Source organism: Erythrolamprus reginae, chromosome 11 (genome assembly GCF_031021105.1).
Source record: "Erythrolamprus reginae isolate rEryReg1 chromosome 11, rEryReg1.hap1, whole genome shotgun sequence".
NCBI lineage: Eukaryota > Metazoa > Chordata > Lepidosauria > Squamata > Dipsadidae > Erythrolamprus > Erythrolamprus reginae.
The window spans coordinates 4,864,543-4,881,715 of NC_091960.1; the positions used below are offsets into that span (position 1 = coordinate 4,864,543).

Genomic DNA, 17,173 nt, shown 5'->3' on the forward strand with positions numbered 1-17,173 from the left:
TGGTGATGGGGAAATTAGCAGTATAGATCCAGGGTCTTGATCTAAACAAGGGGACACAATCTGAAGTTAGTTGGGGGAAAGATCAAAAGCAACATGAGAAAATATTATTTTACTGAAAGAGTAGTAGATCCTTGGAACAAACTTCCAGCAGACGTGGTAGATAAATCCAGTGGTTAGTAGAGCATCAACTGGGGTTGTGAAGGTTAGAGATGAGCGTCCTCATTCCATTTTCCTCCAAGAATTTAGGGTGAAGAGTGCGGTCAGGCGGTAGGGAAAGCAAGTAGGATGCTTGGCTGCATAGCTAGAGGTATAACAAGCAGGAAGAGGGACATCCTCCTAACCCTCACAGAGTGCTGGTGAGACCCCATTTGGAATACTGTGTTCAGTTCTGGAGACCTCACCTACAAAAATATATTGACAAAATTGAATGGGTCCAAAGACGGGCTACAAGAATGGTGGAAGGTCTTAAGCATAAAACGTATCAGGAAAGACTTCATGAACTCCATCTGTATAGTCTGGAGAACCGAAGGGAAAGAGGGGACAGGATCGAAACATTTAAATATGTTAAAGGGTTAAATAAGGTCCAGGAGGGAAGTGTTTTTAATAGGAAAGTGAACACAAGAACAAGGGGGCACAATCTGAGGTTAGTTGGGGGAAAGATCAAAAGCAACATGAGAAAATATTATTTTACTGAAAGAGTCGTAGATCCTTGGAGCAAACTTCCAGCAGACATGGTTGGTAAATCCACAGTAACTGAATTTAAACACGCCTGGGATAAACATAGATCCATCCTAAGATAAAATACAGAAAACAGTATAAGGGCAGACTAGATGGACCATGAGGTCTTTTTCTGCCGTCAGACTTCTATGTTTCTAAGTGTGAAGTGTGCGCTGTAATACACTCCCTGAATGCTAAGGGCATGAACACTGCTGCATTGTGGACTTCTGATTATGCCCAAGATAGTACCCTGCAGTTGCATTAGACTACAACTCCCATCCTGCCAGCTGGGGAAACACTCTGGATGCAGCAACCTGGGGGAACATTGCAAATAGAGAGATAGGAACAACTGGAGGAGACAGCTCAGCTTCCTATGGGGCGACAGGACTGAGTAGATGCATTGGACTACAGCTCCTTTCTCACCAGCCAGCTGGGGAGATGGGAGTTGTAGGCCAGCCCTCTGGAGGCACCAACCTGGAGAACAGTGCAAACAGATAGGACTGGCCGGAGGAAGGAGCTCAGCTTCCTTTGTTCTTTCTGCACCAACTCAGGAAGCTCAAACTGCCCAAGGAGCTGCTGATCCAGTTCTCCAGAGGAATCATTGAGTCTGTCATCTGCACCTCCATCACTGTCTGGTTCGGTTCTGCAACCGAACAAGACCGACACAGACTTCGGAGGAGAATCAGAACTGCAGAAAAAACAATGGCTGCCAACCTGCCTTCCATTGAGGACCTGTAGACTGCATGAGTCAAAAAAGAGGGCAGTGAAAATATTTACTGACCCCTCGCATCCTGGACATGAATTGTTTCAACTCCTACCCTCAAAACGTCGCTAAAGAGCACTACACAGCAAGACAACTAGACACAAGGACAGTTTTCCCCCGAACGCCATCACTCTGCTAAACAAATAATTTCCCCAACACTGTCAAACTTTTTACTATTACTGCTAGATTTTTCTCATTGTTCCTATCACCCATTTCCTCCCACTTATTTTATTTATTTATTTATTTTTATTTATTTATTTATTTTGTCCAATACACAATAAGGGTTTTAGTGGGTATATATCAATATACACATAGTAAAATACATGATGAAGGTTATAGAGGAGATACTCATAGTAAAATATATCTAAGAAATAATAGAAAAGAAGATATAGGAATAGAACATATCAATGAAAGAATAGAAGAAGAGATATAGGAATAGAGGAAAGGTATAGGAGATATAGGAGAGCAATAGTGATATGACTATCACTGTGACTTGTTGCTTGTATCCTTAAGATTTTTATTAAGTTTCTTGATTGCTTATTTGACCCCTACGACAATCATTAAGTGTAGCACCTCATGATTCTTGACCAATATATACTGTATATTTTATTTTATGTACACTGAGAGCCTATGCACCAAAGACAAATTCCTTGTGTGTCCAATCACACTTGGCCAATAAAGAATTATATTCTATTCTATTCTATTCAGCATCAGAAGGACTGAATAAATGCATTGGACTGGGGACTCCTCTCCCACCTTGCTAGCTGGGGAGATGGGAGTTGTAGTCCAATCCTGAGAAGGCACCAACTTGGGGGACATTGCAAATAAACAGGAACGACTGGAGAGCTCAACTTCCTATGGGGCTCAGAAGGAGACATTGGCCTGAACTCCCATCTGCTAGTTAGGGAGATGGGATATGTAGTCCGACCCTCTGGAGGCACCAATTTAGGGGGAGGTTGCACTAGAGAGACAGGAAGGACTAAAGGGGGTGTAACTATGCTCCCTCCCAATGGGTCGTCAGAAGGACTAAGCCTTGGGACTCTTTCCCGCGGAGCGATACCAGCGCTTAGCATGACCCTTCACTCTCCCACCCGCTCTCGGAGGTCCCCCTTGTGCTGCGCCCCGGAGGCGGGTGGCGGCGCGGAGCAATCCCTGCCCTTGCCCGCCTGGGAGGAAAAAGTCCCGGACCCTTTGAGAGACGGATTCCAAGATGGCGGCGCAGCTGAGGTATTGCGAGCAGGCCTGAGGGAGCCGAGGCGAAGCGGCCGCCTTGGAGGGCTCCAAACACTAAGGCGTCGCCCGGAAAGAGGCAGCTAAGGCGGCCCAGGCGACGGTGAGGTGAGTAGCTCCACAAGGCGTGCCGTACGTCCCGCTATAAAGAGCCAGCACCCCTTAGGCGGCGAGCGTAAGTGCCGTCTCTGAATAGGCGTTTCAGGAACGGGGCAGGTGCGCAAGTAGCGTATCGGCATGCTCAAAGGCGCCTCCAGGGGGCGCTCTAAGAACAGCTTTGGAATGCAAAAGGATCCTCTCGCGCTAGCCCGCGGGTTGCGTACGGGAGAGGGGACCATAGTGTAAGGAGACGCGCGCCCGTCGCTCCGACGGCGTAGGCCGCTTTCGGGAATAGAGAGCACGTGCGGGAACAAATCAAAATAATTTGCTGCTTCGGCGAGATTTTTAATTCAACAAAGCGGCATTTTGAAAAAGGAAAAGGCCGGGCGTAAAATAATCCAAGCCTGCCCTACCCAATTAACATTTTGGAAAGTCCTTATTTTTTTTAGTTGTGAAATGAATTCAAAATACTCAATGTAAACCAGGACCAAATTTGGCGGTTTTGTACCCATATCAACCAGGTTTGGCTAAAGTGAGTAAAATTCTGTAAAAATTGATTTTCTCAGTACAGTATAAACTAAACTTGCAAAATGATAGATAGATAGATAGATAGATAGATAGATAGATAGATAGATAGATAGATAGATAGATAGATAGATAGATAGATAGATACACAGATAGATACACAGATAGATAGATACATAGATAGATACATAGATAGATACATAGATACACAGAGATACACAGATAGATACATAGATAGGTACATGGATACATAGATACATACATAGATACATATAAATACATACATACATACATGGATTAGACAGACGGACAGATAGATTGATTCATTCCCCTAAGTCACTGGTCATGCTGTCCATTCATAATGCTGGCTGGTTGCTTGGTTACTTCACTCCTACTCTGGCCTATGAGAATGTCCTTGGTTCCCACAGGAAAACGTTTTTGCTTTGGCTACAAAATCCCATCTATCTAATCCCCCCCCACCCCCGTCCCTCCTGTTTCATGGCAACCTCGAAGCCTCCAAGATGGCCTCATCCGGGTTCACTTCAGGGTTGACATCTTCCTTTCCGCTTTGTCTTGTCTCTCCCAGGCGTATCATCATGGCCCCAGCTTGCGAGCGGCTGCAGTTCCGGTTCCCCGGCTACGGCGATGGCGTCCTGCACCGCATGGACCAGCTGCGGGAGCAGCGCCGCTTCTGCGACGTGACGGTGCAGGTGAACGAGCTGCGGGTCCCCGGCCACCGCGTGGTCTTCGCCGCCTGCTCCCCTTTCCTGCGCGACCAGTTCCTGCTCAACGATTCGCAAGAGGTGATGGTCTCCCTCTTCCAGAGCCCGGAGATCGGGCGACAGCTTCTGCTCTCCTGCTACACGGGGTGCCTGGACGTGCCCATCAAGGAACTGGTCAACTACTTGACGGCGGCGTCCTTCTTGCAGATGGGCCACGTGGTGGAGCGCTGCGCCCAGGCCGTCTCCCACTACCTAGTCCCGAAGACAGACGCCCTACGACAGGAGAAGCAGGAGGAGGAGAACGACGAACAGCAAGATGGAGATGAAGAGGAGGAGGAGGAAGAAGAAGGGGGGAAACAGCCCTCGTCCACCCCGGGCAAAGAAGACTGCGAAGAAACCAAAATGGCGGGCCGTGGAGTTCACCCCGCGCGGCTCCCACGGCCCGGCCTCTCCCGCCATTTCCCTCTCCCTCATCAACTCCGCCGTGGAGATCACCCGCAGCTACCTGCAGGGTTGCTACGGCGAGATGGGGGCCGGCAAAGGGCTCCCCTTCCCCTCCGCGATGCCCTCGCCCTCTCCTCCGTGGAGGAGCTACCCCTCGCACCGCCACCGCCCGGCGATCAACTACCACCGGGAGTGGCGGGCGGGCGGCGGGGCGTCGTCGTGGAAGGTCCCGGGTTTGGAGCGTCCTTACCGCTGCCCCCGTTGCAGCCGGGCCTTCCAGCAGCTGGGCCCCCTGGTCAGCCACGTCCAGGAGCACAAGCTCTTCCTGTGCCTCCGCTGCGGCAAGGTCTTCTCGCAGAAGAGCAACCTGACGCGCCACATCCGGGTCCACACGGGCTTCAAGCCCTTCCAGTGCCCCATCTGCCGGAAGTGCTTCACCCAGAACGCCACCTTGCAGGACCACCTCAACCTGCACAGCGGCATCAAGCCCCACCGGTGCAACTACTGCGAGATGCACTTCACCCACAAGCCGGGGGCTGCGGCGCCACCTGAAGGAGCTCCACGGGAAGAGCACCGTGCAGAACAGCCACGAGGAGATCGAGGAGGTCACCATCGATTTCGACGTGCGGGGAGGAGGGGACGAGGGCAGCTACAGCCTCAACGGCAGGTTCTTCCGCAACCCGAAGGGGGCGCTCCCGCTCCCCGCGTCCTCTCTATGAGAAGCAGCCAGGAGACCCTCCTGGGAGATGGCGTAGTATTAGTGGTCGGCCCGGCCAGTTTTGTCGAGTAGTCAGGCGATGGCCTGGAGTAGTGAGACGTCGGAAAAATGGATGGAGCTGCGTGTTCTTCTATGGGATGCGGGCGGTTGCGTTGGCCGCTGCCGGACGTGTTTGGTTTTCCAGAGCTGGTCCACCTTTCGAGGTGAGATGAAGCAACTGGCCGGGGACTGGGGTGCCTTTGCGCCCCCCCTATCTCGAAGGGCAGTCATGCAGCGCCACCCTACGGCTCCTCTACTATACCTCCCGTTCGCAACGGCTGTGAAGGAGAACTTTGCGCTGGGCTGACGGCTGCAGATCGTCCTCTGGGATTTTCCTACCTCAAGCACTTGAAGTTCTCACGTCAGTCTTAACTTCGGAAGAACTGAAGGAAACGGACACATGCGCGCGAGAGACAGGCGGCGTTCAGGCCCGTTTGCGAATTTTAACACCAGTGCGCCCACGTGGCATAGGAGTGCAAACAAGGGCTCGGGGAGGGCAGGAGCGCTCGTCTCTCTCAATAAAAGGATGTAACTCGTCGCCACGCATAACAAGAGTTAAAAAGAGCCCGTGTGATGATAATTACTGACTGATTGGTTTTTTTAAAAGATTAGATTAGATTTATTGGATTTATATGCCGCCCCTCTCCGCAGACTCGGGGCGGCTCACAACAATGGTAAACAAAACATAGTAACAAATCTAATATTTAGCTATCTAAATTACAGTTTTAAGTTAAAAAATCCAAAAGAACCCCAATATATAAAAAAAACAAGCACACAGTCGAATCATACACAAAAACAACATGGGCAAGGGAGAGTTATATCAGTTCCCCCATGCCTGATGGCAGAGGTGGGTTTTAAGGAGTTTCCAAAAGGCAAGGAGGGTGGGGGCAATCCTAATCTCTGGGGGCAGCTGGTTCCAGAGGGTCGGAGCCACCACAGAGAAGGCTCTTCCCCTGGGTCCCGCCAGAATTGTGGGGGAGAAAAGGGGTGATAGGCAGCTGCGTGTTTAATCCCAACCGAATAAAGGGCAGGCTGTAGAATATGTGGGTTTAATTCCAAGCCTTTGAGAGGGAGGGGGGAGTCTCAGTGAAGGGCTCCCCACAGGCATGAGATTCGGCTTATGCGCATGCGCAGAAATCTCACAAAGACCCGCATGTGAGTTTTCAACAATTTGCTTCTGCGCATGCGTGGAGGCAAAAATCGGCGAGATCTCGCGCCTGAGAGCATCCTCACGTGAGATTTAGCTTCCCGCGCATGCCCAGGAGACGAATCTTGTGCCAGCGCATGCTTGCGCATCTCCGTTTTTCCAACCAGGACTGCGTACCGGACCGTCCATGGAGCAGCCCACTACTAGGGGGTGTGGGTGGGTGTTAACTCAAAGATCAAAAGTATGTGTGTGTGTGTTTAATCCCAACCCACTGAGATACAGATGCTCCTTGAGTTACAACAGTTCGTTTAGTAACCATACAACAGTGCTGAAAAAAAGTGACCCGTGGCCTGATTTCCCCCCCCCCCACTCCTTTTGACATGAAGTCAAGCTCTTCTTGTCCAGTTCTGCTCTGGTGGAGCTCTTGCCTCCCAATCAGGAGGTTGTGAGTTCGATCCTAATTAGAGGCAGATACAGTGGTGCCTCTACCTACAAACGCCTCTACTTGTAAACATTTCTAGATAAGAACCAGGTGTTCAATATTTTTTTGCCTTTTCTTAAGAACCATTTTCCACTTACAAACCCGAGCCTCCGAAACTGTAACCGGAAAAGGCAGGGAGAAGCCTCCGGGGAGCCTCTCTAGGAATCTCCTGGGAGGAAACAAGGCCGGAAAAGTCAGGGAGAACCTCCGTGGGGCCTCTAGGAATCTCCTGGGACAGGGCCGGAAAAGTCAGGGAGAACCTCCGTGGGGCCTCTCTAGGAATCTCCTGGGAGAAAACAAGGCCGGAAAAGTCGGGGAGAACTTCCGTGGGGCCTCTCTAGGAATCTCCTGGGACAGGGCCGGAAAAGTCGGGGAGAACCTCCATGGGGCCTCTCTAGGAATCTCCTGGGAGAAAACAAGGCCGGAAAAGTCAGGGAGAACCTCCGTGGGGCCTCTCTAGGAATCTCCTGGGAGAAAACAAGGCCGGAAAAGTCAGGGAGAACCTCCGTGGGGCCTCTCTAGGAATCTCCTGGAACAGGGCCGGAAAAGTCAGGGAGAACCTCCGTGGGGCCTCTCTAGGAATCTCCTGGGACAGAGCCGGAAAAGTCAGGGAGAACCTCCGTGGGGCCTCTCTAAGAATCTCCTGGGAGGAAACAGGGCCTCCACCCTCCCTGTGGTTTCCCCAATCGCACGCCTTATTTGCTTTTACATTGATTCCTATGGGAAAAATTGCTTCTTCTTGCAAACTTTTCTATTTAAGAACCTGGTCACGGAACGAATTAAGTTTGTAAGTAGAGGGACCACTGTATTAAGATCTCCTGCTTGGGCAGGGGGGTGGACTAGATGACCTGCAAGGTCCCTTCCAACTCTGTTAATCTGTTATTCCCAGAGAACTCTGCTCGTGCACAGGTGTAACACACGGAGTGCCGATTTCCAGCAGAAGACCAGGCAGCAGCTGGGTGGAGACAGGAATCCCATCCGTCAAGTAAGATTGCCGATTGTGAGTAGCACAGAAAGTTTTTGCCCTGTCACTTCCATCACCTCTGCAGGCAGCTGAATGGCGGTGATAAAACTCTGCTCAAGATCGGACTGCAAATCAGAAAGTGACAAGGAGATTTTGTCAAAAGTATCGTCAAAACATCTAATAACAGTCTAATGACATGCGGGCATGTGCTCTTGAAATCAGATTAATAATAATAATAATTTATTGGATTTGTATGCCGCCCCTCTCCGCAGACTCGGGGTGGCTAACAACAATAATAAACACAACATGTACAATCCAATAATAAAAACAACTAAAAACCCTTATTATAAAACCAAACATACACACAAACATACCATGCATAACTTGTAATGGCTTAGGGGGAAGGAATATCTCAACTCCCCCATGCCTGGCGGTATAAATGAGTCTTGAGTAGTTTACAAAAGACGGAGGGTGGGGGCAGTTCTAATCTCCGGGGGGAGCTGGTTCCAGAGGGCCGGGCCACCACAGAGAAGGCTCTTCTCCTGGGGCCCGCCAGACGACATTGTTTAGTCGACGGGACCCGGAGAAGGCCAACTCTGCGGGACCTTATCGGTCGCTGGGATTCGTGCGGTAGCAGGCAGTTCCGGAGATTAGCTTCTCCATTAACAGCAGGTAGTTTTGGGTCGGGGTGACAAAAACCTGTACTAAGCCCTCTAAAATAGTGGTTCTCAACTTTTTTTTTTTAAAGAAATCTTTTTTAATTGAAATGTGAACATACAACAAAAGAAAGAAAAAAATACAAAAACGCGACATTTAGACAAAGACATTAAACGCAGTTCAGAAACACAGCTGTACAATATACACATACGAAAATCGTTTACGTAACACACCTTTATTTTCTTGTTTTACATTTCTGATATTCCGTAAAGAAAAGTATAGATATCTGTGCTTTCCCAATCTGTCAAGAATAATTCACTATTTTCATTGAATGTATTGTTCACAATTTTCCCTTTGTTTTGTTATTTAGTTGTTTGATTGGACTACAACTCCCATCTCCCCAGCTAGCAATTTGGGAGAGGAGTCCCAGTCCAATATATCTACTCAGTCTTTCTGAATCTGATGCCCTATAGCAGTGGTTCTCAAACCTTTCTAATGCCGCGACCCCTTAATACAGTGCCTCGCGTTGTGGTGACCCCCAACCATAAGTCTAGCGCCAATTCTCCCAACACAGATTGAAGCTGATTGGCAGTAAAGCCAGAGGGACACCCCCACTGTAAATGCCTGATTGGTCGGATTGTAAAAGACTGACGGCAGAAAAAGACCTCATGGTCCATCTAGTCTGCCCTTATACTATTTCCTGTATTTTATCTTACAATGGATATATGTTTATCCCAGGCATGTTTAAATTCAGTTACTGTGGATTTATCAACCACGTCTGCTGGAAGTTTGTTCCAAGGATCTACTACTCTTTCAGTGAAATAATATTTTCTCACGTTGCTTTTGATCTTTCCCCCAACTAACTTCAGATTGTGCCCCCTTGTTCTTGTGTTCACTTTCCTATTAAAAACACTTCCCTCCTGAACCTTATTTAACCCTTTAACATATTTAAATGTTTCGATCATGTCCCCCCTTTTCCTTCTATCCTCCAGACTATACAGATTGAGTTCAATAAGTCTTTCCTGATAAGTTTTATGCTTAAGACCTTGCACCATTCTTGTAGCCTGTCTTTGGACCCGTTCAATTTTGTCAATATCTTTTTGTAGGTGAGGTCTCCAGAACTGAACACAGTATTCCAGATAGAATCTCAGCTACTTTCAAATTCGCTATTTTTGTTCAAAGTCAAGAATTTCCTGTTATAGGATAAAATGGGAACTGAGGCAGCCTTGCCCTTTTTACTGGATTTGCAAGCACAGCACCTGAAAATTAGCAAAATCCCCTATTTTCTCCACCTGTCAAGCTGTTTAATGCTAGGCCACCCAATTTTCATACGACTGCAAACTTGGAATTATTTTCCGCAGTGGCTCTTGGGTATTCAAACTGCTTTTCTGCAGGGAAATAAATGAAGTTGTTCAGCCCAGCAATGAAATTTGCTGACATCAAAAGATGGCCACGTTTATATGGAATTATTGGTTACAGCAACAACAAAAAGATTTAATCTTTTTTTAAAAATGTATTTATGAATTTAGTTCCCCGTCCACACACACCTCCATTCTCAGAAATGCTTCTTCATTGGTTTTCTTGTTTTTAAAAACCTGCTTGAAGGTTGGGTTGCAACTTGTCCACATACCACAAAAACATCAAAGAGGTGAAGGGGGGGGATTAAAATCTATCAGAACTTTGCAATATATAAAGAGAAATTCACACCTCAAAAAGTCCATCAGAAAATTCTTGGAAGTCATGGCAGCTGAGAATTAATTTTAGCGTTGTGGGTTTTTGCTAGTTGGTTGAATTGTTGCATGGAATAAAGACCAGCTTTGCAAGAGCCGTGGTGGCAGTAAATAAGAGTATTGCAGAGTTTTACTCTGCCGATTGCGAGTAGTTCGATTCTGACCGGCTCAAGGTTGGCTCGGCCTTCCATTCTTTCGAGGTTGGTAAAATAGGGACCCAGATTATATAAGTCTCTTCCTCCCTCTCTCATCCTTCCATAGTGCAGAGTGGTTAGTATACAGTGGTACCTCTACTTACTAACTTAATTCGTTCTGTGACCAGGTTCTTAAGTAGAAAAGTAAGAAGAAGCAATTTTCCCCATAGGAATCGATATAAAAGCAAATAATGCATGAGATCGGGGAAAACACAGGGAGGGTGGAGGCCCTGTGAGGAGATTCCTAGAGAGACCCCACGGAGGCTTCTCCCCGCCTTTTTTCCAGCCCTGTTTCCTCCCAGGAGATTCCTAGAGAGGCCCCATGGAGGCTTCTCCTTGCCTTTTCTGGCCATGTTTCCTCCCAGGAGATTCCTACAGAGGCCCCACGGAGGCTTCTCTCTGCCTTTTCCAGCCCTGTTTCCTCCCAGGAGATTCCTAGAGAGGCCCCACGGAGGCTTCTCCCCATCTTTTCCAGCCCTGTTTCCTCCCAGGAGATTCCTAGAGAGGCCCCACGGAGGCTTCTCCCTGTCTTTTTTCCGGCCCTGTTTCCTCCCAGGAGATTCCTAGAGAGGCCTCACGGAGGCTTCTCCCCATCTTTTCCAGCCCTGTTTCCTCCCAGGAGATTCCTAGAGAGGCCCCACGGAGGCTTCTCCCCATCTTTTCCAGCCCTGTTTCCTCCCAGGAGATTCCTAGAGAGGCCCCACGGAGGCTTCTCTCTGCTTTTTCCGGTTATAGTTTCATAGGCTTGGGGTTGTAAGTGGAAAATGTTTCTTGAGAAGAGCCAAAAAAATCTTGAACACCCGGTTCTTATCTAGAAAAGTTCGTAAGTAGAGGCGTTTTTAGGTAGAGGTACTGTACAGTATTGCAAGCTAACTCTGCCAACTAATAGCAGTTCGATTCGCACCTGTTCAAGATTGACTCAGACTTTCATCCTTCTGAAGTCGGTCAAATGTCCCAGATTGTTGGGGGCAATGAGCTGACACTGTAAACTGCTTAGAGGGGGGCTGTGAAGCCAGCGGTGAAATCTACTGACCTTTTCCAACACCCCTTCCTTCCTCCTGGGTTCCCCTTGCGAAGTTGGTTGAGGTGACCTAACATCACCCAGCTGGCTTTCACAGCTAAGGCGGGACTTGAACTCACGGTCTCCTGCTTTTTAGCTTGGTGCCTTAACCACTAGGCCAAATCCGTAGTTATTTTGGATGGATGCAGTGCCGATTGACCTTTTCCAACCACAAATTCCAAAATCTGTTTTGTATCCCAAGACGGAGACGTCGGCAATTGGCGGCTCGAGACTCTGAGCCATTTCCGGGTGGCTCTTTGCCTCGTTAGCCCAAATGGGTTTGTTAATCTGTGTAGAGAGCACCACAACTGACGTTTAATCCAGCAGAGCATACCAGGCAAATGGGAGACACTAATTTTGGAGCAGCTTGGCCTCTCATTTATTTCTGCATGTCCTTTGTTTGTGTTTTTAAAATCAGAAGAGATTAATCCCTGGTTTCGATAGCCATCGGTGGCCTTTTAAAATGAGCATCATCCTCAATTATGCTAATTCTGCAGAGTTGTGGGTCTGGCGAAGCTTATTGTGTTGCCCATGTGTCTTGGGGCTCGCCTTCCCCAGAGGTGTTTGGCTTGTTTGGCCTTCTGTACCGATGGGATTTTGGCACAGAGAGAAAAGCTGAGGAAGTTTATTTTCCGTGGCTCCAGAGGTTGGGACAGGAATCGTGAGTCTACGGAGAGGGGCGGCATACAAATCTAATAAATAATCATAATAATAATCAATATGGGTGTATAAGAATAATAGTTTATTAGATTTGTATGCCACCCTTCCCTGAAGACTCGGGGCAGCTCAACAATAGTAAACAATATAGAAACATAGAAGACTGACGGCAGAAAAAGACCTCATGGTCCATCTAGTCTGCCCTTATCCTATTTCCTGTATTTTATCTTACAATGGATATATGTTTATCCCAGGCATGTTTACATTCAGTTACTGTGGATTTGCCAACCACGTCTGCTGGAAGTTTGTTCCAAGGATCTACTACTCTTTCAGTGAAATAATATTTTCTCATGTTAGAATGAATAATTATTATCAATACAAAACTCTTAATATAAGTTGACAATTGCAATGTTGTTGTTTTTTAATTGGAAATGGTTAAAATAAGAAAACAAAAGATGAGCAAGTATATCAAAGAAGGAGAGGAAGCAATACGGCCTAAAATTAAGAGACAATGAGAAACAATAACTTAGTTTTATAAAGCAAGCTTTTAAAGCCGTTAATTTGGAATAATAATTGAATTAATTGGTGGTAGACCCAGGAGATGAAACTAAGCTAAAAGGCAGCATTAGATTGGTGTAACAGGTATCTAGACCAGTGTTGCCCAACCTTAGCAACTTCAAGATATCTGGACTTCAACTTCCAGAATTCCCCAGCCAGCATTCGCTGGCTGGGGAATTCTGGGATTTGAAGTCCAAATATCCTCAAGTTGCCAAGGTTGGGAAACACTGACCTAGACTATAGAATTATAACCGTAGAAATAACACAAATTAATAATATTAGGAGTGGCACCGTTAGTCTAAAAGTTTGGAATATAATAGCACTGTCAAATATGTGGTGAGGATGAGAAACAGGGAAAGGTAAAAGAAGGAGGAAGAGGAAGGAGAAAGAGAAGGAAGTAGAAGGGGGAGAGAAGGAGAGAGAAAGTATAGATGGAAATAGAAGACAGATGAAGGAGGGAAAGGTAGTAGAGAGATGAACGAGTGGAGGGAAGTCGCCTGCTTAAGTTTCTAGAATGGGCGTCTCCAGACTTGTAACTTTTAAGACTTGTGGACTACAGCTCCCAGAATTCCTCAGCCAGCCGTGAGGAATTCTGGGAGTCGAAGTCCACAAGTCGCCACATTCGGAGAAGCCTACACGGAGCCATGTTTGTGTAGAGACCGTATCTTGGTGCTTGTAAACTGCTGGAGCTTCGTCGCTTTCGTTGGAAGGCCTACAGAGATCAATTTTCACATTTTAAGTTTCTCCTTAGTTCTAAGTTACTTCTCTCCTTGATGAGTTTCTTTCTTTAAAAAGTAGTGCCTGCGATGGAGAGCCCTTCACTGGCCATAGGCATTGAGATACGAATGGAGTTTTAAAAATTATATACAGTGACACCTTGTCTTACAAACTTAATTGGTTCCGGGACGAGGTTCTTAAGGTGAAAAGTTTGTAAGACGAAACAATGTTTCCCATAGGAATCAGTGGGAAAGCGATTAATGCGTGCAAGCCCAAAATTCACCCCTTTTGCCAGCCGAAGCGCCCGTTTTTGCACTGCTGGGAATCCCCTGAGACTCCCCTCCATGGGAAACCCAACTTCTGGACTTCTATGTTTCTGTGATGCTGCAGGGGAATCCCAGCAAGAGAATCCCAGAAACGCAAAAACGGGCGCTTCGCTGGCAACGGAAGTCCGGAGGTGGGGTTTCCCAGCGAAGGGAGCATCAGTGAAATCACAGCATCACAAAAACGCCAAAGTCCTTGAAACTCCACCTCCGGACCTCTGTTTTTGCAATTCACTGAGGCTCCCCTCGCTGGGAAGCACCACCTCCGGACTTCTGTTGCCAGCGAAGCGCCCATTTTTGCGCTGCTGGGATTCCCCTGTTGGGATTCCCCTGCAGTATCACAAAAACACGGAAGTCCGGAGGTGGGGTTTCCCATGGAAGGGAGCCTCAGGAGAATCCCAGCAGTGCAAAAACGGATGCTTCGCTGGCAATGGAAGTCCGGAGGCAGGGCATCCCAGCAGCGGCGGTGGGTTTGTAAGGTGAAAATAGTTTGTAAGAAGAGGCAAAAAAATCTTAAACCCCAGGTTTGTATCTTGAAAAGTTTGTATGACGAGGCATTTGTAAGACGAGGTATCACTGTATATGGTGTTAAAAATATATATATAATTTTTTTTAACTCCATTCGTATATCAATGCCTATGGCCAGAGAAGGGCTCTCCATCCCAGGCGCTACTGGCGTTCTTCTGGTGACTGGCACATGCACTCATGCGCGCCGGTGCGAGATTTCGCTTCTGCGCATGCAGATGCTCACGCACATGAGATTTTGCCGATTTTCATCAATTTCTTTGCTTCCGTGCATGCACAGGAGCAAAAAAATGCCAAATAATATGATTTAATATAATTTTTGATTGATTGATTGATTGATTTGTATGCCGCCCCATTCCGGAGACTCGGAGCGGCTAACAGCAACAATAAAACAGTGTACAATAGTAATATAATACTAAAAACGATTAAAAACCCATTAATATAAAAACCAAACATACATACATACCATGCATGGAATTGTAAGGGCCTGGGGGAAAGGGTATCTCAATTCCCCCATGCCTGACGGCAGAGATGGGTTTTAAGTAGCTTACGAAAGGCAAGGAGGGTGGGGGCAATTCTAATCTCTGGGGGGAGTTGGTTCCTGAGGGCCGGGGCCGCCACAGAGAAGGCTCTTCCCCTGGGTCCTGCCAAGCGACATTGTTTAGTTGACGGGACCCGGAGAAGATCCACTCTGTGGGACCTAACTGGTCGCTGGGATTCGTGCAGCAGAAGGCGGTCCCTGAGATAATCTGGCCTGGTGCCATGAAGGGCTTTATAGGTCATAAACAACACTTTGAATTGTGATCGGAAACTGATCGGCAACCAATGCAGACTGGTTTAAACACCCCCCCAAAAAAGTTTTATAGACCCTACTTTAAAACAATGAGTTTAACCTCCCCGTTTTTGAATTCATTTTATTGCTCAGTGGATTTGCGCAAGCATAGTTTTGTTATTAACAGCATTCCTGCATTTTTTTTTTAAAAGCCAAGAGTAAATTGGTCAGCTTTTTAATAATAAACGTGTGTGGGTGTACAGGTTTTAAACACGGGTATATGACACACATTCCGCGAACCCTGGGCATTGCACGCCACAGCCCTCCTCAGTTGCATTTTGACAAGTAAACAAATTGGATTTCTGACATTTGCTAAGCCACAAATGAACCAGAGCCAACATCGCGCAAGTTGTGTAAATACACAGTTGCTGTCATTTCACTGACCTGTTAAGCGTGTTGTGTAGGCTGCAGCCTGAGGATAAAGCTACAGATGGCTGATGTTTCCTTCCACACAAGTGTGTAATTATTGTTATACAATCTGTTTCACATCCACACGTCCTTTGGCTGTCAAATGATTTGAATCTCTCTGTTCCTGCAGTTCAACTTCCAATGAAATAAAGCACGTTAAGAGAATCCCAACGGTGCCTTTTTCAAGGGGCAACTGGGCTTTGTTGGTCCTTGAAGATGTTTTGTTACTCATCTGAGAAGCTTCTTCAGTTCTGAGGGTCTTCAGAGATTCAGTTAAATTCAGAATAGAGCTGTAAGGGACCTTCAAGGTCTCTTAACGCAGGGGACCCTGTACCAGTGATGGATGAGGTCCCCAAACTTGTCAACTTTAAAACTTGTGGGCTTCAACTCCCAGGGGAGTTGGAGTCCACAAGTCTTAAAGTTGACAAGTTTGAAGACCTTTGCCCTAAGACGTCCATGTTCCATCATTGAAGGTTTTCAAGAATACTTGAATACACACATATTTCAAGAATACACTTGAAATACTGCATTCAGTTTTGGCCGCCATGATGCAAAAAGGATGTTGTGACTCTATAAAAAGTACAGAGAAGAGCAACAAAGATGATTAGGGGGCTGGAGGCTAAAACATATCAAGAACAGTTGCAGGAACAGGGCATGGCTAGTTTAATGAAAAGAAGGACCAGGGGAGACAGGATAGCAGTGCTCCAGTATCTCAGGGGTTGCCCCAAAGAAGAGGGAGTCAGACTATTCTCCAAAGCACCTGTGGGTAGAACAAGAAGCAATGGGTGGAAACTAAACAAGGAGAGAAGTATCTTAGAATTAAGGAGAAATTTTCTGACAGTTAGAACAATTACTCAGTGGAACAGCTTGCCTCCAGAAGTTGTGAGTGCTCCAACACTGGAAGTTTTAAAGAAGATGTTGGATAAACATTTGGCTGAAGTAGTTTAGGGTTTCCTGCCTAAGCAGTGGGTTGGACTAGAAGACCTCCAAGGTCCCTTCCAACTTTGTTGTTGTTAGAAACAGAAACATAGAAGACTGACAGCAGAAAAAGACCTCATGGTCCATCTAGTCTGCCCTTATACTATTTCCTGTATTTTATCTTAGGATGGATATATGTTTATCCCAGGTATGTTTAAATTCAGTTACTGTGGATTACCAACCACGCCTGCTGGAAGTTTGTTCCAAGCATCTACTACTCTTTCAGTCAAATATTTTCTCACATTGCTTCTGATCTTTCCCCCAACTAACCTCACATTGTGCCCCCTTGTTCTTGTGTTGTTGTTGTTGTTATCTATCTATCTATCTTCAATAGATCTATCTATTGAATTTATATGCTGCCCCTCTCTGAGGATTATTATCATTATTATTATTATGTCAATACAACACAGCAAACGAGATCACTATGCTAGATTTCGTATTTCATCAGTCGGGCACTTCCCAAGCACCTAGGACTGCGTGATACAGCAGCAAATTATGTGTGCCGATTCCAGTAAAGCGGCCTTTTGCAATTGACAGATGGAGATTTTGTCAATTCCGATGGTTTTCAAATGTCCGCTGAGATCCTTTGGCACTGCACCCAGCGTGCCAAGTACCACTGGGATCACTTTCACTGGCTTATGCCAGAGTCGTTGCAGCTCGATTTTTAGATCTTCGTATTTCACTA

General features: G+C 46.8%; 1 protein-coding gene across 1 annotated transcript; it reads left to right on the plus strand.

The window, feature by feature from the left end:
- The first annotated feature begins 3,269 nt into the window (after positions 1-3,269).
- Positions 3,270-5,305, plus strand: LOC139173882 (zinc finger and BTB domain-containing protein 26-like). The gene is given in 4 exon segments (XM_070763757.1): positions 3,270-3,341; positions 3,921-4,467; positions 4,469-5,032; positions 5,034-5,305. Coding segments are annotated over 3 exon segments (1,287 nt in total). The 5' UTR covers positions 3,270-3,341; positions 3,921-3,930; the 3' UTR covers positions 5,220-5,305.
- The last annotated feature ends 11,868 nt before the right edge of the window (positions 5,306-17,173 follow it).